Source organism: Mytilus trossulus, chromosome 2 (assembly GCF_036588685.1).
Source record: "Mytilus trossulus isolate FHL-02 chromosome 2, PNRI_Mtr1.1.1.hap1, whole genome shotgun sequence".
NCBI lineage: Eukaryota > Metazoa > Mollusca > Bivalvia > Mytilida > Mytilidae > Mytilus > Mytilus trossulus.
The window spans coordinates 65450810-65471168 of record NC_086374.1 but is presented as its reverse complement, the minus strand read 5'-3'; the positions used below and the strand labels follow the sequence as shown (position 1 = coordinate 65471168).

The following is a 20359-nucleotide window of genomic DNA, read 5'->3' as shown; positions in this document are numbered from 1 at the left end:
ATACAAAAAGAAAATGCTTCTTGAAAAGAACTTTAATTGCACTTCCATATTTATTGATGATGTGCTTTCACTCAATAACATACTTTTCATTGAGTACTTGCATCTTTATCTTTCCCTTGATAACCACATAGATGGACGAACTGAGACTGGATTCTATGAAAAAGGTTATAACAACTTTCAACTTGTGAGATACCATGTTCAACAAGTAACATACCTTTCATTCTTTTGATTGTCGTGATGAATATTACTTTTACTGTTTAGTCTATTCTTGGTAATATCCATTTGGCGTGGCTCTGTACTTATACATCTCGTCTGAATTGACTAGAGTTGTCAGTTTTCCTATCGAAGGTCGGTGGTTTTCTCCGGGCACTCCGGCTTCCTCCACCAATAAAAAACTGGCCGCCACGAAATAGCCTCTTTACCGTGCTTAAAAGTGGCGTTAAAACACCAAAAAGCAAATATACATCCCGTCATTGTGTTATTGTGTTTTCATTCATCACCATTTTTTATTCGCGTGCATGGCTTCGTAAGAGACGAAATTTTGAGCATAATTATACAATTCAATGAATTGACAAGTAAAAATAAATGAAAAAAAAAATGTTTTGAAATATCACTTGAACTTGGTGTGGTGATATGAGTACCAATTAAGTTATCAATATTTCCAATATATTTCCTGTTTATGCGTTTTACGCGTTTTACGAGATTTTTCAATCGGCTTGGTCCTACAAATTAGTTCAACCATAGATAATCATATGATGATCATGGCTTTTATATCTATGGTTCAAGAAAAGTTCGGCCTTTTATAGTTCAGTGGTTTCAGAGAAGAAAAAAAGGTAATTAAAAAATCGATAATTATTAAGTCATTGGTGGCTGTTGTGCCTGATATCAGTTGTCTCTTTAATCATAATTCATATTTAAGATTTGAACTACATGTATCATATCCGTATAGATCCCGAGCGAACACGTGCCTGATTTTTGTCCTGTTTATTACTATCTGTCAAATGATGACACTTCGTACCGAGTACTCTGACAGCATGCTGTGATTTCTCCATTAGTTATTTCCTATTTCGTTATTCCTATTACTTAAATAATATTTTTTACATAACTATGACATAAGACACAGCTAGAGTACAATGCTGTAGAGTTTAAATACCTACGGAATGACGACAAAGGTCAACGAGGCCAATAAATTGTACATTTTACCTGTATATACACAGGTACAAATACACATAAATTTTAAAAAGAAGATTTTATTAACCACTTACTTGATAAATTATTGCGGTTTTGTAGTTTGTTCGACAGAACGGTAGTTCAATAAAGATAGAAATCTAATTTAACACGCATTTGAAGACCATCCCGAGGAAATTAAATGTTTTGACGGGAACTTCGTCTAGAAATTGTGTCTTCTGTGTAAGATTTTGGTAAGTACTTATCTATTTCATCTTTTCGTTTAATTTTAAAAAGGAGGGTTAAGTAATTTGTATACTTAAGTAAATAAAACATAAATAAAACAAACAAAACTAAACTAGCATTCAGAAATTTTATTGCAATTTGGTTATCTTATATTTTGTGTACACGTTGATCAGATCAATTTTACAGTGTAAATAAATGGCAGAACTGTATATGATACTGTTATAATACTTGTAGCGTTGGTAGTTTGATAGTCTTGAATCTTGGAATTAAAGACAATTTCTATTAAACTTTTTGAACCCTTAAAAAATCTAGTGTACACTTTTCAAGTAATTGGAAATAAGAATTGTGCTTATCTCTAAACTATTTCCAAAAGCAAATATTTCTTAGATCCCGATTAGTCCAGCAAGAAAGCACTATATATATATATATATATGATTAGACAATACTATCAGATAGATCAACTTAAAAACGACCACACAATGGCTGATTTCTTGAATCCCTTTTGTTATCCAATTTAAAGCTGCAAACGTTCTCCAATGGTCCAAAGCCATATTTTTGGATTTCAATCCTTTCGTACTTTAAAACGACTCCATTTGGTTACAACAATGTGTCTGTTGAAACGAACAAGACCAAATTAAGGTCCTCTTTATTCAAATGGGTAACCCAAAACTGTAACCGGATTGAACTTGCCTTGTAACGAACTGTTCGACAATGTTTTGCTATTTGCTATAAAACACAAAGGATAAAGTGACCTAGCTAGCTATCCGATGTTATGCCGTAAAGGAAACTGGTCACTAATGGCTCGTTTTGTCCAGAAAGAAGGCCGTTTCTATAATAAAACAAAACCAAGAAACATATAGACGATGTTCCGACAGCTATCTTATATGATCTTACAGAGAACACTGAATTTTATCAAACAGTGGTAAAGCTTATCGTGTTATATAACTGGAAGGCTATTCAAAATTAAAATGAAAGTGTTATGACGAAAATTTGTATTGTTGAGCTTTTTTTTTTTTAAGTTTTCTTCGTAGAAAGATTAGTTGAAACATTTGTTTTGGATATCACATATATCAAAACAGGCTAGACAGAACTTGTATGTCCATCAACAAACTACCAACTGAAATACCACCCGTGAAAGAATTTCCGATGAGTTCATTTCCTTCCGTTTAATCAGATCTTAATGTACCGTAGCTTCGAAAGTTTTTTATGGCTCGTAAACTTTTAAATTACCAAAAAAAATAGCAAATGGTTTAAATATTATAGCAAAGCAGTAAAATTCATATTGGTATTAAGTTTTAACAATATTCAGTGATATAACGTGGTCCAACTCAGTCTCGTGAGTAACTATAACTAGCATTTACTAATTACCAACACTTAGAACATTGTAAAGTGTCATTTTGTTATCTTACTCAGCTGATTTGCATTGGAAACCCGATGTATTGCAAGATAATGCAGAAACAATCTCAAATATTAAACTCCTATGAAATGATTCCGTTCGTACAACATGTTCTTAAATAAACTTCGTCAAATATTTTTGTACTGTGTTGCCTCTTTTTATTTTGATTCGAGCGTCACTTATGAGTCTATTGTAGACGAAACGGCGCAGCATCTGATCATTTTTCTGAAATATAAGCCTAATATCTATGATATGTTCATTTATCAAATCTTAGTATAAGTTTTTCAAAAGTTATTGTGCAACTAGTAGATCTAGATCACAGGCACTTTTCTCAGAAAAAAAATCATATATACCTTAATATCAATATTATATATTTCAATATAGAGACAAATGCCTGTGTTTATAGATGTCGTAAAACATTCAATGAAAGCCAGAAGCATAGTTGGGTAATCATTCGTTTTAGTGGGAAAGTGTCAACTAAGACTGGAATAAGGAAATACAAGGTGATAATCGTCTGTGACACAATGTTATGTACAAGAAAAAGATGTATTGATATACACATGTCCTCAGGCAAACTAATTTGAATAGAATGAATAATTTATTGTCAAATGACACTCATATTACAGATATGATCTAGACAAATATTTAAGTTATTGGTATTTTTCTTAAACTTTTCTTATCTTATGGATGGAAGAACCCTTCTGTAACCGACTATCTTTGAATAAGATTTTAAAAATTAGCAGCAGCAACATTATTATTTTAAAAAATACCAGCAATTTGGTAAATTTGTGCGCGCTAAGAGTAACACATCGGGTGTTCATCTTATATCATTCATATACATAGAAGGAAATGTAAGAGATCATATTAATGATAAAACGGTAATTATAATTGTCTGTCTAAGAAGTCTAAACCCCCGAAAAAATGATTGCTCACATTTCAGAGTTATTGTCAATTATCATTATCATATATATATCGGTTGTCTTAAAAAAAAAAATATGAAACATAAATGAAGTATGCAAATATAATTGTTCAGTCGTAAAATTTTGAACATTGTCATTGTAACGGTCTAAATAAAAAAAGATAATGAATTGGTGTTGTCGAAAAAAAAAACAGTCTACAGCCCTTTTTAATGGTCACTTTCTTCGGTCAACAGTTGCATTAAGAGAGCCGTGGTGTAGTGGTTAGTGCATCGGACTAATAACACAAAGGTTCCTGGTTCGATTCCCGTTTGGGATGAAAATTTCAGGAACTCAATTTTCGGCTCTCCCTTGACACCATTTGCGAGTATGGTCTTGAGGAAACGATGATAGTCCGTCGGAAGGGGACGATAAATGGCTGACCCGTGTTAAGAGAGAGCCATATCTCTTGCACGTTAAAGACACCCTTGTAGATTTCGAAAAAGAGTAGGCTAATGCCGCTACAAGGCAGCACTCGCACCCGCAAAGTGGAAAGGGATTAATATAAGTTGTAAAACTTGTTTCCCAATCCACTATAAATAAATATGTTTAAACTAAAACAAGTGTGGACACAGATGAGTGTGGATAGTGTGTTTGGATGTTTGACAGTGTCTTATGACAATAAAGTTCTATGTTTTTCCTATATGGTGTTAATAACTGTGTTGCACGGTGACAACCGATCTGAGCATTAGGAGTGTTATTTATTTGATATTTTTTTATGTTCAATACAGACATGGGGAGACAGTAAATGAGTAATTACATTAGTTACCAAATGATTATGATAGAACATGCTCTACATCTTTGGTTTTGGATACATTTTGTAGCTGGGAATTGTTAATTTCTGTGTCGATTTGGTCTCTTGTGGAGAATTGTCTCATTGGCAATCATACCTCATCTTTTTTTATATGTATTTGCTTACTATTGGTATGGTTCTATTTACATTACTTTGTGGTGGATCGTCAGTATCATTAGTAAAAAAAAATCAAAGAGCAAATTGCTCTGAGGGATACGATTGCCGTTGTTTCGTTGACACATGTAAACATGTAGCTGGATAATATTATTTTCAAAACTATGATTCAACTGCACAAGTAAAATGTCATTTACGTAATCTGAATAGTTACAAAATAGCCAATCCTGGATAAAAGTGTACATGAACTATGTACTTAGGCCTATTGTGTTTTATTTTTGTACCATCAACTCCAAGTTTTCTTTCCACAGCAGTCACTGAGACTCAGAGTGAGAGAAGGTATTTCACTTTGTATCATATCATCTATTTTCCTACGTTAATTCTAGGAGGAACCCCATTCCTAACTCTTTAATTATTTAATTTCCTTTGGGTCAGTGATCATATCTCCTTTCCGTACACATTCCTCGGTTCAAATTGCGATCGTTTTTAATATAATACGACGTTTATCGTCAGAACAGGCTTATATTCGACGTGGTAATTCAGAATTCACGCAAGTTATATCCGGAAGGGAGACAACTCGAAACGATAATATGGAAGACTTCATTTCGCCTATAGGGGTGTTCACGTACAACTTTACATTTATTTTAATTTAAATGATGCATATGATTTAAAATTATGCAACAACAATAACCCTCAATAGCAGACATACAAAGAAAAGACCTAATGAGTTATACGTTATTAATTGAGTGGGGAATCCAGAGCAACCATTCAATCTCATACCCCTTGAAGTCATTAAAACTATACGCATGCGCATAATTACCAAAACAAACCCTGACGCAAGAACGTATATAAAATGTTTATTAAACGACCTAGATGGTTCTCTATTTCTTTATGGAAGTACAATCTCAAATATCAGTTTCATAACGATAACATATATATGAAAAATCCACTTCATGACAGAAGTAGATTTATCGATCGGTATTTAGAGAAATCTCGCATGTTATCAAAACTAGGGAATTCCCTCTGACGTGTTTCTAAATTTATAAAAACACTAAATATAAATACTGTTTAATTCTGATTTTTTCGTGTTGTGAAAAACACGCATATAAGACAAGGGACTTTTATCAAACATGAAGATTATGAAAAGAACATTATAGGAAAGTTGTTTAAGTTCAACCCCTTTTTTGTTTAAACCTTTTAAAGAACGACAATCATAAGTATCTGTGATGTTTCTTAATGTTTAGAATAAAACGGTTGACGTGAGGGAATTGCACTGTGCCAATGGTATAAGTCTACAGATTGCTTGAAAGCAATCGTATCCCAAAAATTAAAATGTCGAATTTCTTTCTCAGATTAGAATACATTTATTGGTTTTAAGTAATGACAATGGCTTAAGTCTGACATGATTATTGGGGCTAAATAAGATCGGAAGTAAACCTCTGTGCTGATTTATATCAATTCTTTATATCTCCTCCAAAGCTGGTCGAAGCAAAGACAAATTTTGACCAAAATAAAAATGATTTCACCAAAAGAACCTTTGTGAGCATGCTTCAAAGACTCATAACTGCTCCAAAAGTAATTTGATCGAATTTGAAGCATGTCAAGCAGATGTCATCAACATCTACTTAATAAGTCTTAAAATATGTCTAAATACCTAAAAAGCTATTTAGTACTCAAAAGGTATTGCAAAATTATTCCTTTTCATTTTTTGTTTTGTTATATGGATACAAATATAAGTGATACATGTACAGTATTTGTTGTGGTATGCAAGTGTAGTAATTAGCATTTACTGTAACAATGTTAATTCACACAAATTAAGAAAAAACAAATGAATGGAACAGATACGACGCAGGGTGCTGCTTTATACGACTGCAGAGGTGGAAACCTGAACGGTTGGGGCTAGTATCGACACAACATTCAAGCTAGATACAGCTCTGAATTTGGATTGTGGTTAAATAGTTGACACAGCATAGGTTTCTGACACAGATTGAATGTGGTCTATAAAGAACTTCAACTTAAAAATTTTAAATTGGACATTTACCTATTTTGGTCCAATATCCAAAATCTAAATACATGGTTAAATTCAGAATATCATAGAACCCGAAGAATTCAATTTTTGATCGGACCAACTTGAAAACTGGGCCCATAATCAAAAATCGAAGTACATGTTAAGACTCACCATATCAAAGAACCCCAAAAATTCAATTTTTGTTAAAATCAAGCTGATTTTAAATTTGGACCCTTTGGACCTTAATGAAGATCAATTTAAAAACAGGACCAAAAATTAAGAATCTTAACACGGTTAGATTTGGCATATCAAAGAAGCACAATAATTCATTTTTTTGATGAAAGCAAACAAAGTTTAATTTTGGCCCCTTATTCCTTGGGACCAAAACTCCCAAAAATAACCCAAACCTTCCTTTTGTGGTCATAAACCTTTATAGATTTCTATTAACTTATGCTAAAGGTATTGTTAAAAAAACCAAGAAAAATGCTTATTTGGGACCTGTTTTTGGTTCCTAAATCCTACCCTGTTGGGACTAAAACTACCAAAATCTATTCCAACCCTCCTTGTGTGGCCATAGACCTTACTTTAAAATATCATAGATTTCTGTTAACTAATACTTGAGTTATAGAGCAAAAACCAAGAACAATGCTGAATTTGGGCCGTTTTTCCTTAACTGTTGAGACCAAAATACCCCAAATCAATCCCAGCCTTCCTTTCATGGTCATAAACCTTGTCTAAATTTCATATATTTCTATTGACTTTTACTTAAGTTAGAGTGCTAAAACCAAATGTCTTTGGATGAAGACGATGACGCCAACATGATACAAATGTACAACCAAAAAGTTTTCAATTTTTGAGGTGGTATAAAAATGATCTCAAATCAAATTTCTAATGGAGTTTGCAACAATAATTATTCAACTACTCATTTTAATAAAACATTAAGTATTAAAATATAAATGTCATACAGTCATGGTGATGATGCCCCCGCTAGCATATAACGTTAAAAAGGTACATAAAGTGAATTAATTAAGCTGCCAAAAATTGAACTTAAACTGAGTTTAGAGGTAATAAGCATTATATACACATTTCACTAAATTTAGTTGAGACAAACTTGAGAAATTTTTCCATTTGTGAAAGGGCATAACCCTAGAATGATAATCAAAGTGCTTGTAATCACTGAATGGCTATTAAAGACTGCTTAAATTTATCAGTTGGTAGTAAAGTGAATTTTGCATTGTATAGTGTATATATACATGTATAGCATTATTTTAAGTTGATTCAACTACTATTATGGACAGAGAAATCTAAACTCCAATTTTTAAAGAAGATTTCATAAAGCATTGGTTTTAGGTAATTCAACAACCATTCTGGACAAAGAAATAACTCAAATTTATTGTCTGGAATCTACAAAAATGTTTGTTTTTGGCCCTTAATTCCTAGACTGTTTGACCCATAACCCACAAAATAGACCTCAACCTTCTACTTATGGTATTCAATATTATGGTACAATTTCAGAGTAATTGAAATAGTTATACACAACTTTTTGTACGGACACTAGATTAATGCTTGTTTTGGTCACCTTTGGAACCCTTATTCCTAAACCTTAGGGACTATATATATAACCCCCCAAAACAATCCCAGGCTTCCTTTTATGATTATAAACATTACTGTGGATGCATTATTATTCTTTGGATACCAATTTTCGTGGCTTTTGTGGCTAGTCTTACCACGAAATTAAATGTTCAACGATTAACAAATTTTCTATAGGCTTGTATGCAGACTTCACGCAAAATCACGAAATTAAATATCCACGAAAATGCAAACTTTCTTTAATCCACGAAAATAAATGAATCCACAGTATGTTATAATTTTAAGGCTCCCTTTTTACTTATACTGAAGTTATTATCTGGAAACCATCCATCTTGGGAAGACGACGACAGGATACATACATGTATTTCAACTGCAAAAAATTTCTGTGGTTGTTTAAAAATTTCAAACATGTACGATGAATTATTGTTTTAGAAATTGATAAGCCTAGATATGCCTTATAATTTTTCCCTGCATAGTTGAAGGACCATTTACACTCAGAACCGAGTCATCAGTAGGCAGCTAGTACAGATGTATTAAAACAACCTAGCATCATATTGCTAGTAGTGGTAGTAGCATTCTCGGGTAAATTTGTTCTTTTTTTTTATAATATATTTGGTTCAAATCAATATAGAATGCTTTTATCTCCCTAATACTTACATTGTAAATAGAGGTGATACTACTTTGACAAATCCTTGTACATGAGAGTTTTCTGTCAAATCTTTATTTCACAAAGAATGAATTGCATAACAATGAACTGAGCTCAAAGCAAAGTATTCAATAATACACTTAGACAAAGAGCTAAATTCAGTGATATACTTTGTACTACAGGTTCTTCATTAACATCCATCGACCAAAACCACATCTCAAAAACATTCCATACTACATGGTTGGATTCAGAAGTCCTGAAAAAGACATGATTTTTTTTATCATATTTTAAGTATATACACACAGGTTTAAATTTTCTTGTGGTACAATCATTCCGTATCTAGCAACTATCAATTTGCTTCATGCACATATTGATATAGGTTTAGTGTCCTTCTGTTGGAAATAAGAACACACAAACCTCCACCTAATTTTAGTCAACGGACAAAACATTCAAAACTATAAAATATTATCTAAGACTTGACAGTGTCTATTTACCATTGCCACTGAATCAGTGATATATGTACACATAATTATGTACATGCAAGACTAAAATTATAAAGTACACCAGAACAGACACGTGGTATCGCAGGTCCATGACTGAGTTAACGTATATAACTATGTGCAAGCCTTATTTTAGTATTAGTATTTTTATCTGATAAAGTTATGCCGATTAAACGATACACAGTTTTCTCTGCTTTCAAATCTTTCTGGTTGAAACCGTCGAACTGGAACTTATCAATTATTGGTAATATTAATTATTTGAAAAACAAAAGTTCCTGGAATGGAGTATTTTTTTTAATCAACAGCATTGTCATATACATACATGTATTAGTTGTAAATAAAATTGAATTCTTCGATTCGCTGTTTTACGTCATGCCGGCTAACAAATTGAAAACTGTACCTATACGCCTTATTTTTAGTCCAGATTTTAGTATTTGTATTGTTACAATGTATCTTAGAAAGTCTAAACTGATTAAAATTTGACAATTTAGTAGTTTCAACCCTGTGGATACGACCCGTGTATATAGCATATTAATCCTGAATACACCGTTTGGTGGTGCACCTGTCAGACGCGGAACGTACAAATAAGGTAATCGGTAACAGGTGAATATACTATTAATTTTTGGTATCGGTATCGGACTCGATCCGGAACTTCTTAATTATTGGCAATATTAATTACATCATGTACATGGAAAACAAAAGGGCCTGGAGTGGTGTAATTTTTAATCTACACCTTTGTACTACATTAGTTATATATAAAGTCGAATTCTTAGCTTTGTCGTTTTTACGCGATGACGGCTGACAAATTGGACCTCGTAATTTTAGTATTATAGATATATAAGACTAAAACTGACATTCAGTCTTTACGATATCTTCATTCCCAAAGTCATTTTCAAATCTGACTTCATGGTAAAATAAGATTCCATATCTACAACCAATGAAAAGGAAATATCCCTCTAATAGACTAGCATTTAAATCACAGTTTTCGAAAATGGAAGCTAGGTCACTGTGGAACCTAGAACAAAAAAAAAGGGAAACAATATATCTTAAATATTTCAAATGCATGTACATGAAATAATATTAATCTCTAAAATTCACCATATTGTTCCCTTTTTTATCTTCTGTTCGATACTGTATATCCAGTGGCGAATCCAGAAATTTTCTAAAGTGGGAGCCCACTGACTGACCTAAGAAGGGGCTCGCTCCAGTCACGATTCAGTGATTCCCTAAATAAGCAACCAAATTTTTTCTCAAAAAGCAGGGGCCCACCCCCCCCCCCCCCCCCCCCTAAATCCACCTTTCATATCAACCTCTAGATGTCTTTCAATTACGTTCAGTTTAGTGTGGGTTGATGTTTGATTGTTGTACATGTTACAATTACATTCAGTTTAGTGTGGGTTGATGTTTGATTGTTGTACATGTTACAATGAGCAAAGCCCATACCGCAGTCAGCTATAAAAGGCCCTGATAAGACAATGTAAAACAATTCAAACGAGAAAACTAACATGTCTGTTTAAGGTTACATCATCAAAATAGGTAGGTCGGTATTTTCTTTTTTTTATTTTGTCCATTTTATTTTTTGAGCCATGATTTTGAATTGTGTGGTCCGAGTTGTCCATGGGGCGAGAGTTCCCCTATTTATAATGATTGGATTATTTCTTACGACGGCAATAAAATGGCTTAGGGTGGGTGCTCAAAATAGGATCGGTCAGGTACCCATAATCAAACATATATTTTTTTGGCCTTACCGAGAGCACCATTGAAATATATACAAATCACGGATTGGATACGCATCAACTATATTTTTATCGCAAACAGTAGAATTTTATTACATAATGTGAAATGTGTGGGATTGTGCAGCACGTGTCATCATGACATGTGTCCCTTCGCGGCCTTCAGTTTTGATTATAGACCAGAGAAGAGACTAAATGCGTACAAACCTGATGTCAAATGAAGATATACGGAATTTAAATAACGTTGATCCTTTAAATGTATGAAAAACAAAAACATATGACAATTGTTCACATAAAATAGATAGTAATTTTTTCCAAATGAACGTCCATTAAAATTATTAAAGTCTCTGATGAATATTTCCCGCGCAAATGTCATGGAATAGACCAAAACGAATTTTAGGTGTGTGTTGTCATTAAAAAATTCGGGTCAATGAACACAGTTAGATTAAATATATAAATATGTTAACTATATTTATATTGGTTTTTCAGAAAAGTGACTTTACCAGATTTTTTTTGTGGCAAACAACAGTAAATAGCCTATATCATCTTGACATGACATATGAAAACCCCTTAAGCATAATGGTGTGTGTATGGAATAGTCCATGGAATTGTCCAAACCGATACAGGTGAAATACGTAGAATAATATTGCTGTGTCTATTGTGGACACAGCAATAAAATCAGATTTAAGATCCTTATGAGCCCGTAGTAAAGTAAAAAAAAACTGTAAAAAGCCTTATTAAATAAAATTTGCTCGATTAACCTTGAAGTGAAGACTAATAAAAATTTGCGTGTATAGTGAACCCCCTAAATAAAATAATACTGTGTTCTAGACCAGTTCCCCTTTCGGTGATCTACAGAAATGATTTTTTACTATATAGTATGTTAATTAACCTTAGTGTCAAATATAAATATCCCAAGTGTTGGTCAGTTGTCAAAGTTACTTTGTCTATTCAAAATTTGACATTTATAAGATTAAAATGTAGACAAATAATTTACTTAACAATATTAAATAGTCGACTTAAAACTTGGCAGGGATGTTTTAATCTTGACCGGCCATCGCCAGCTAGACAAAATATATGTCACGGGAACGTTCCAATATTCATACATGAAAATACCTATAGGGCATAATGTAAGACTTGAAATATTTTTGAACAATGCTATTTATCATATCTATAATCTACAGTATAGGCGTGGTATTTGAGTAGAGCGCTAGAATGGTCCACTTTTATTGTCTTAAGTTGTGTACAATATGTAAAAGGAGCTTTTTAAATACCTCATAGTCAATAATCTATTTGCATTTAAAGAATTCAATATGTATGATTATTCTGCTGTCGGTTCTTGTTCAAGTTTGGAGGATTATTGCTATTAATTCGCCTTTTAATAATCGGTGTGAATAAAGCCGTGTGAATCAGGTATGTGTATTGTATGTCATCTGTTGTCAGTATTTGGTGTGAATAGACACAAATTTTGTCTAATGTTTAATTCAAAATTTACTACGTGGTTGTCTCATACTTAGTCATAGCTGTGGTTAGTCTATATAGGATGGAAAACGGTTTTTTCCAAAATACATTTTTATCCTATGATTAACAGGCAGATAATTCGAAATTCGTGTTTTCATTTTACGTGCACTTTAAAAATCGTATTTGTAATCAATGTACACATGGAGCAAATATATGACGAATACCTGTAAAATTGAAATGTATTTTAGTTTTGTTTTAAATGGGCATTAGCTGCGAATTCATTCAAAGTTTTTTTTAAAGCAGATTGGTGAAAATCAGTTTGATTCAATTTGCTTAAATTAGCTAAAAAAACCGGTCATTGTGATATTGAATTGCAAGTCAACAATTCAATTTATTTGAATTCGTATTCACGCGTACTTTTGAATATTGTAATTAAAAAGTATTTTAACATTGTAAAATTGAGAATGGAAATGGGGAATGTGTCAAAGAGAAAACACCCCGACCAAAGATCAGAAAACAGCCTAAGACCACCAATGAGTCTTCAAAACAGCGAAACAATCCTATCAATAAATAGTGTTCTATCAATAAATAGTGTTTGTTGTGGTAACATTTTTTTTAGTTTGGCTTCAGTTCTGTCAGTATCCGAATCTAGCATGATTTTATTATTTTACAGACAACGAAATGCAGCATATGGCGAAACAATTAAACAGTCACGTTATTAACGACTTTTAATTAATGCCACTTGTTACATCATAATGTAATTTGGCCCACAGATAAGTGATAATTTACATGTTTCGTGTACATATGTCCGTCTTACATGTTATATTTCTTCCCTGAAGAGTCTCGTATAAATTTATATATCTACCCCGAAGAGTCTCATATAAACTGTTCTTTAAGTCTGATTTACAGCTAATGACTCTGCAACTTAAACATTCAGCTTTAAGCTGGAATTCTAAGTAACGATTTACAATCGTTCAATTCTTAGCAGCAGAAATCCACAAACAAAGGGAAATATTTTTATGACTAAAACATACCTTATCTGAAATCACCTTTAAGTGTGTTCATATTATATCATATCAAAGAAATCAATAATAAAGTTAAAACATGCATATTTTTATTGTTAAAATTCGATTTTCCGGCTTCCCTCCAGTGTTATTCTATACATCTTCCGAAAAAATCACTAAAACAAATCTACCAGCTGTTAAAATATTATATTAATATAAGCTGATCAATTATATAATATGTCAATATATGGTAATTAGACCAATGCAAATAGGTCGATTTCTTTAGTGTAAAATGTTGTATTCAAGGAAATAAAACGAGCACAAGTTCAGTATTATAAGGTATGTTTTACTTAAATACTTTTTTGAATATAAAGGACGTTTTATTGTAATAACACAAGAAATGTATAATAAACTAGCCAGGTTCTGCTTTGAACGACAGCATACAGCTTGTTTATGGAAATAGCTTAACAACACCAGAGTTTTAGTTTTGAAAATGATTAAATGATAAGAACGAGTCTAACAATAGATTTTGGAGCATCTAAAGAAGTAAAAAGACCAGCATTGTACATGTAGGAAGCTTTTTGAAACGTATATCATGAATGTTAAGAGAAGGTTAACCTTGAAAAACAGTCTTTACCGCACAAACGGAAGTACGTCGCATATTCAGTACGTGACTTTTGACAGAATCGCACGAGCTGTGACGTCTTACTGTGACTTTCATATTATATAACAAATCAAAAATACACGATGTAAAATTAGATAATTTATTATTTTATCCTCACGATGTGCAATTGCTTCTTTGTTAGATTTGGCTTCTTTGATATCTTTATGGTTGTTTTTGCTCTTCAACGTCTGTTGGATACTTTCTAATTTCCAATATTTATTTTAGTTTCTTTACTTCTTGAAACACTACGGAAAATAGACTTTTGAAATGTCCCTATAGTGCTGCAAATTAATTTCGTTTTTTTTTAGTGATTTGTTTTTTTGGAAATTTATTTTTATATCATTGACTATTATACGCATAAAAATAGGAGCACGTGACATTTTTTTTATTATTATTCAACCGACGAGTTAATGGATGTTTTACTTATTTTAATTCTTGTCAGCACACAATTTTTGTTCTCTTAAAGATTCATCATTCAATCCCTCTCTTCCACCATACAATGGTAGAACAATATAGTTGTTTACAAGAACACATTCGTATGCTTTGTTTGTGTTTTTTATAGGTAGGTCTAACAAATATATATATATCTTAGATCCATCATTCGTTCAGAAAAGTTCTTATTGATATGTGAGAATACATTAAATCACAAAGTACTTCAAAAAGTACTGAGAAACTTTTTATCATAATGCATTTTAGGAATTTCAATATAAAACTTAACATAGAATAGATAATGGAAACGGGCAAAGTGACAAAGAAACAACAATCCAACCAAAGGGAAGAAAACAGCCAAAGTCCACCAATTGGTCTTCAACGCAGCAAAATAAATGCCGCAACAAGATGAAGGCTATAGCTGAACTCTTAATGATAATATTCAGCGAAATGGATGTCACATTAAACTTTGAAGCATACAAATGAACCAACATAAAACACAAGACTAACAATGACTAGAAGTTCCTGCATGACTTGGAAAAAAATGCGGCTGTGTAAAATGTTTTGTGAGATATCTACCCACCCTATATACCTTTAGCCAATGTTTTATAAACAAACACACATGTATACAAGTAAAACTGAGCGCCAATGAGACAACTTTCAATCCAAGTCACAATTTGTAAAAGTAAACCATTATAGGTCAAAGTACGGTCCTTAAAACGGAGCCTTGGTTACACCGAATATGTATGCATGGTTGCTAATTCGTTAACGTTTACATAGACAACTTCTTTTAATCCACAATCTTCAGATGTCAAATTTTGTTTCGGTTTTGTTTATTTAAAATTACAACTAACAAGTGTCTATTAAATGGGACTACTCATTGAAAAGGACAGAAGGATTTGTTATCAGACAGGCACTGGAAACTCTTAACTGTTCGCCTAGTTGCATCAAATTTCTATTTGTCAGCAAAACAAAACCTAATGTAGGTTAAACTCAAAGTAGAAAGCTAAACACTGGAAAAACTTTTTTAGTATCTATATTAGTCGGGTATATATAGTTTTCTATTTGTTTAGAAAATTTCACGATTTCACAATTGATAATCTAATTTTCATTGTGTTGGACAATAGGTACAATTTTAAGAGGTTTTTATTTCACAATATTATATTAGCATACTTTAGTCTGGTTGAAATTATTTCTTTCGATTGTATATCTAATTGCACTATAAATTTCATTAGATTACTATGCATTTTTTTTATAATATAGATTAAACACCCATTGAGTGCATTTCAATTAATCTGTTATGTTGGTAAATTTATATAAAGACGTTAATTTTCGTTTTTCGTTTAATTACACATGTAGTTATAAGAAACCACGCAAAAAAATACTCACGCCATATCATTTTAATTCTAACAAAAATATCATTTACAGAGTTGTTCATGGTAACATCATAATAGATAAAACAAATGTAAGAATTGTCTTTTAAATTCTTTTTATGTTTTGCCGCAATAGACAACTAGACAACAGCCTGTTATTCAGTTGTTTTCGTTGGTTATAGTCCGGCATATTTGTTTTTCGTAAACATGTTTTGTTATAAATTAGGCCATTAGTTTTCTCATTTGAAATTTTTTAAATGGGGCATTATAGACGTTTATACGGTATCATTTTCTACCACCATTTTCTACATAAGAAAATGCCTGTACCAAGTCAGGAATATGACAGTTGTTATCCATTCGTTCGATTTGTTTGAACTTTTGAATTTGCCATTTGATTTGGGACTTTCCTTTTTGAATTTTCCTCGGAGTTCAGTATTTTTGTGTTTTTACTTTTTATACGGTATGGGTTTAATCTCATTATTGAAGGTCTTACGACGGCATACAATTCCTAACATCAACTTCATTTGAACTCTAGAGATTTGTCTCATAGGCAATCATACAACATCTCCTTATTTTTTTCCATTAATAATAACAAAGGTTATATATTAGTGTTAGTTTTTGCGTCTTCGTTTTCTTTTTCGACTAGGTTTGCGACTAAGGATGTATAGACATTGTTTCGTTTAATAACAGCTCTAAGTACTGCAAAATGTTAGTTAACTTCCTCCTTGTATTGAATATTTTACACAAAGTTTTGCATTGCACAATCATAGTCCTTAACATGCATGAAATATTTGCCACTAGACGTTAAGCAATTCGAACAACAAATCAATCATTACATACAAGCTCAAGTTTTTCTGCTCTGATCTTGAAATCGGTGATACAGCGCAATCATACGAGTGTGAATATCCTCATTGTCTGTACCTTTATTTTCTGTCGTTTATGTTGTTATCTCAATAGATTCAAGTGGGGTTTCACTGTTTTCTGATGTACACCTAAAGTAAGGACGGTTGAAAACTAAAAAAAAATCCTGTCAAAGGTTATGTGCCTTTATCCGGTCAGCAACCTCTTCGATGGTTCAGTGCTTTCCTAATACCTTCTTATACTTTGTTCTGCTTCAATTCGAATTAAACACTTTGAACGATTTAAGAATTTTTATATAATCACTTATGTATTGTTAAAGTCTATCGATATGTAAAAATTTAAATATATTGTGTGGTTTGTTGCTTTTTGTTGTTGTTTTGTTTTGGTTTTTTTTTTTGGGGGGGGGGGGGGGGTCTTTATGATTGCGATTTCATTGTCATATACTGAAATATCTCTTTTTATTTATAGTGTTGTTTGACAAAAAAATGCCAGATTACAATCATTACACTGTGTATCGATTTGGACTTTCTGAAAAATAAATGATAAAACATGTACAATATGTGAAAACTTTTATAAATAAATTATTCATGTCAGAATCGTTCTATTTAAAAGTACCTTGGAACTGAAGGCAGTTCTACATCATAACTGACATTGAGTCGTACTTGTTGAGAATTTCACCTTCAAACCACGTTTAATTTAACACAGAGTTCTGGTTTACCTATTACTCAAGGTGACCAGATGATAAGGGAGGTGAACCGCTACTGGGAGTGATTTGACTGTAACAACGTATCTTTTATGTTTGTCTAACTTCACTTACACTATCTTTAAAGAGATTTACATGTGTACTACAAGGTGAAACTTTAATAGGTAAAATATTGTTTTATCTACAAACATGTCACTATTTTTATAGACAGCCTGCATGAGTCACCCCTCTCTACCGTGTATACGGACTTTGTATAGAGATAAGGAAACATGTAGGTTATGTTACTTTGATTCTTATAGTTTTTTCTACACATGGCTTAATTTTGTCATAAAAATATCTGTTTTTGTAACATGCTTTTTGATAAATTTAATTGTATTTTACGCTTTTTACTTAACTTTCTGATAATAACTAAAGCCCGACATTATTTTTGTTGGATTATATCCCTTGTTAAACGCCCAATCACTCAAACACTAAATAGGTATAAAAGGCCTTATTTTGAATATGAATTTGTTGTATTTCCGAATAGTCATATTTACTCTTTTTCAGTGACAGTCGACTTTATCTAGTATCTCTAAAAATAGTGTACTGTACAATAGACCATACAAATCTCACGAATCTTTATAAATCGTTTGTCCAGAATACTTTAATAATTTATGTAGATTGAAAGTATTTTTAAACTGTAAACTGTAATTTCAACCATTATTAACCACACCATTTAACAAAAGAGTATGTTTATCACTTCGCACATGAGTCAACTGTTTTTAGTGTAATGCATGATGATGTCGGTTTTAACAACCTTGACTGGCTGTACAGCCATCGCACGGTCGTAGTGTAATGCATGAGGCTGGCGGTTTTTAACGACCTTGACTGGCTCTACAGCCATCGCACGGTCGTATTGTAATGCATAATTTGGTACCATTGCTAATATAAATGTTTTAATTTTCTTTCAGATATTCACCATGTAGAAGTGGCTATGAATCTATTGGTGAGAATTCTATCCTGTATTACAATGGTATTAACGGCTCCTGTTTTAAAATGTAAGTTGTTAAAAACAAATTAATACAATGTTAATTTAAGATTTTTAAGTTAATCCTTAAATCTTTGTTGAACACTTATCCTTTGTGTATTTTGTCGATTATGTCACTGGAAATTTTGAAGAGGCTTATGAATGTTTGGCGCATATTACAAAATTTAACATATTACATAAGAAAATTATATGATAATTCCAAAAAAAATCTAATTCACAATGATTTCTAAGATAAACAAACTACCGACTTGTACAAAAAAAAGAGTGATTTGTATATGTTCCACTAGTCGAGAGATTTTGAGAGATGGTAGAAAAATGGAAGATGACTAAAATCTTAGTTATAGATATAAAGCAATTGCTGCTTCAAACTTGTTCACATAAAACAACAACAAATAAAGTAACAAAATATACCCATACAATTAAAAAAAATGCTTAAAAACGGCCAGTGGCTTTTACTTATCTTGTTTTGTTGCATTGCATTGTTTTTGAAAATTGAAAGAACCAATGGCTTACGCATGTCCTTATTCTTTGACATAAAGTGTTCATTACATCTATTTCAGACGATGTAACAAAGCGATGTAGCAATATACAATGTGAAAACGACAGTCATTGCATGGAAGAAACCTTTGTGTTAAATGGTAGGAATTTACTGGAGACGGATGCCAGATGTATATGTCATGGTCATTTTACTGGGCCTCGATGTGAGGCAAAACTAATTCTTACTCCAGATGTGATAAAAGCGCATTATATAGGATTTAAAGTTTCATTTCATAACGTTTCTAGTGGAGAAGTTATATCAAGTGATTCTTTTAAAGACAGTTTATCATATTCTATTCAGTATTGGAAAAACGCATCCGAACGATCATGTTCCATTGCTACAAATATTTACTCACCTATCGACGGATTAGATGGGTTACAAATGGATACATCTTTCACCTTATGTGCGGTTACTGACCCCGCTGGTTGGTGCGTACCACGAGAAGTTAATTTAACATACGATAAAAACTGTTTAGTTATAAAAACTCTGAACACTGAGTATTCCTTTTGGTCGCAATCATTTGTACTTCCTGTTGCTATATCAGTGATTGTTGTTTTATGTTTATCTATACTTTTAATACTTTGTATGATAAAAAGAACGTTCATGCCGTCATACAATCATCAAAAATCAAGACAATCGCAAACGGACTGGGCAAAGAAAAGACGGAAAGAAAAACAGCGCGAACAATCAAAAGAAATAAATCTCGTTAAAGAATCATCGTTGGACGATCTCCTTATCGATAGTTATCCGAGTCCGGACGCTGATTCGTCGATCGATCGGAGAACTACTCGGAAAGCTGGAACTACGACATTTGCACCCGTTTTTAATCAAAGTAGTTTACCAAACGTAATGGAAGAACAGAACACCGAGGATATAATATTAAATCAGAACGAGTCTAGTCATATGTTATATCATACAAACGGAAGTGTCTCAGAAGCATAATCATTTTAATTTATCAGTATTTAATGTTGATTTTTATTTTATTTTAACTATTGAATGTTTTACAAAATATTTAACACAGTTCAGAAAATATCAAAATAAAGGAAATAAAATATGCTACAACCATTTTCATTTTAGAAAATCCGATGAATTCTTAGTAATATCTGCAGATGAGTCATATTCACCGAGAACCCTGTCTATATGACAGAGG

The 20359-nt window shown here is 32.2% G+C and overlaps 1 protein-coding gene across 4 annotated transcripts; it reads left to right on the top strand.

Annotated features, from left to right (window-relative positions):
* Positions 1-1013: 1013 nt before the first annotated feature.
* Positions 1014-20265, top strand: LOC134707805 (uncharacterized). Of its 4 annotated transcripts, none has more exons than XM_063567850.1 (3): positions 1014-1421; positions 18595-18681; positions 19232-20265. In XM_063567850.1, the coding sequence occupies exons 2-3, from the start codon at positions 18618-18620 to the stop codon at positions 20149-20151; spliced, it is 984 nt and encodes a 327-aa protein (XP_063423920.1). In that variant the 5' UTR covers positions 1014-1421; positions 18595-18617; the 3' UTR covers positions 20152-20265. The 4 variants fall into 4 exon arrangements, with proteins under 4 accessions (XP_063423920.1, XP_063423921.1, XP_063423922.1 ...); XM_063567851.1 differs by lacking the exon at positions 1014-1421 and adding an exon at positions 12322-12562; XM_063567852.1 differs by lacking the exon at positions 1014-1421 and adding an exon at positions 13844-13953.
* The last annotated feature ends 94 nt before the right edge of the window (positions 20266-20359 follow it).

Coding starts and splice junctions, on each gene's coding strand:
- LOC134707805 (XM_063567849.1), top strand. CDS start 17,861: ATGAGTCACCCCTCTCTACCGTGTATACGGACTTTGTATAGAGATAAG. Junction 17,916..18,594: donor GTATAGAGATAAGGAAACAT/GTAGGTTATGTT, acceptor ATTTTCTTTCAG/ATATTCACCATGTAGAAGTG. Junction 18,682..19,231: donor AACGGCTCCTGTTTTAAAAT/GTAAGTTGTTAA, acceptor CATCTATTTCAG/ACGATGTAACAAAGCGATGT.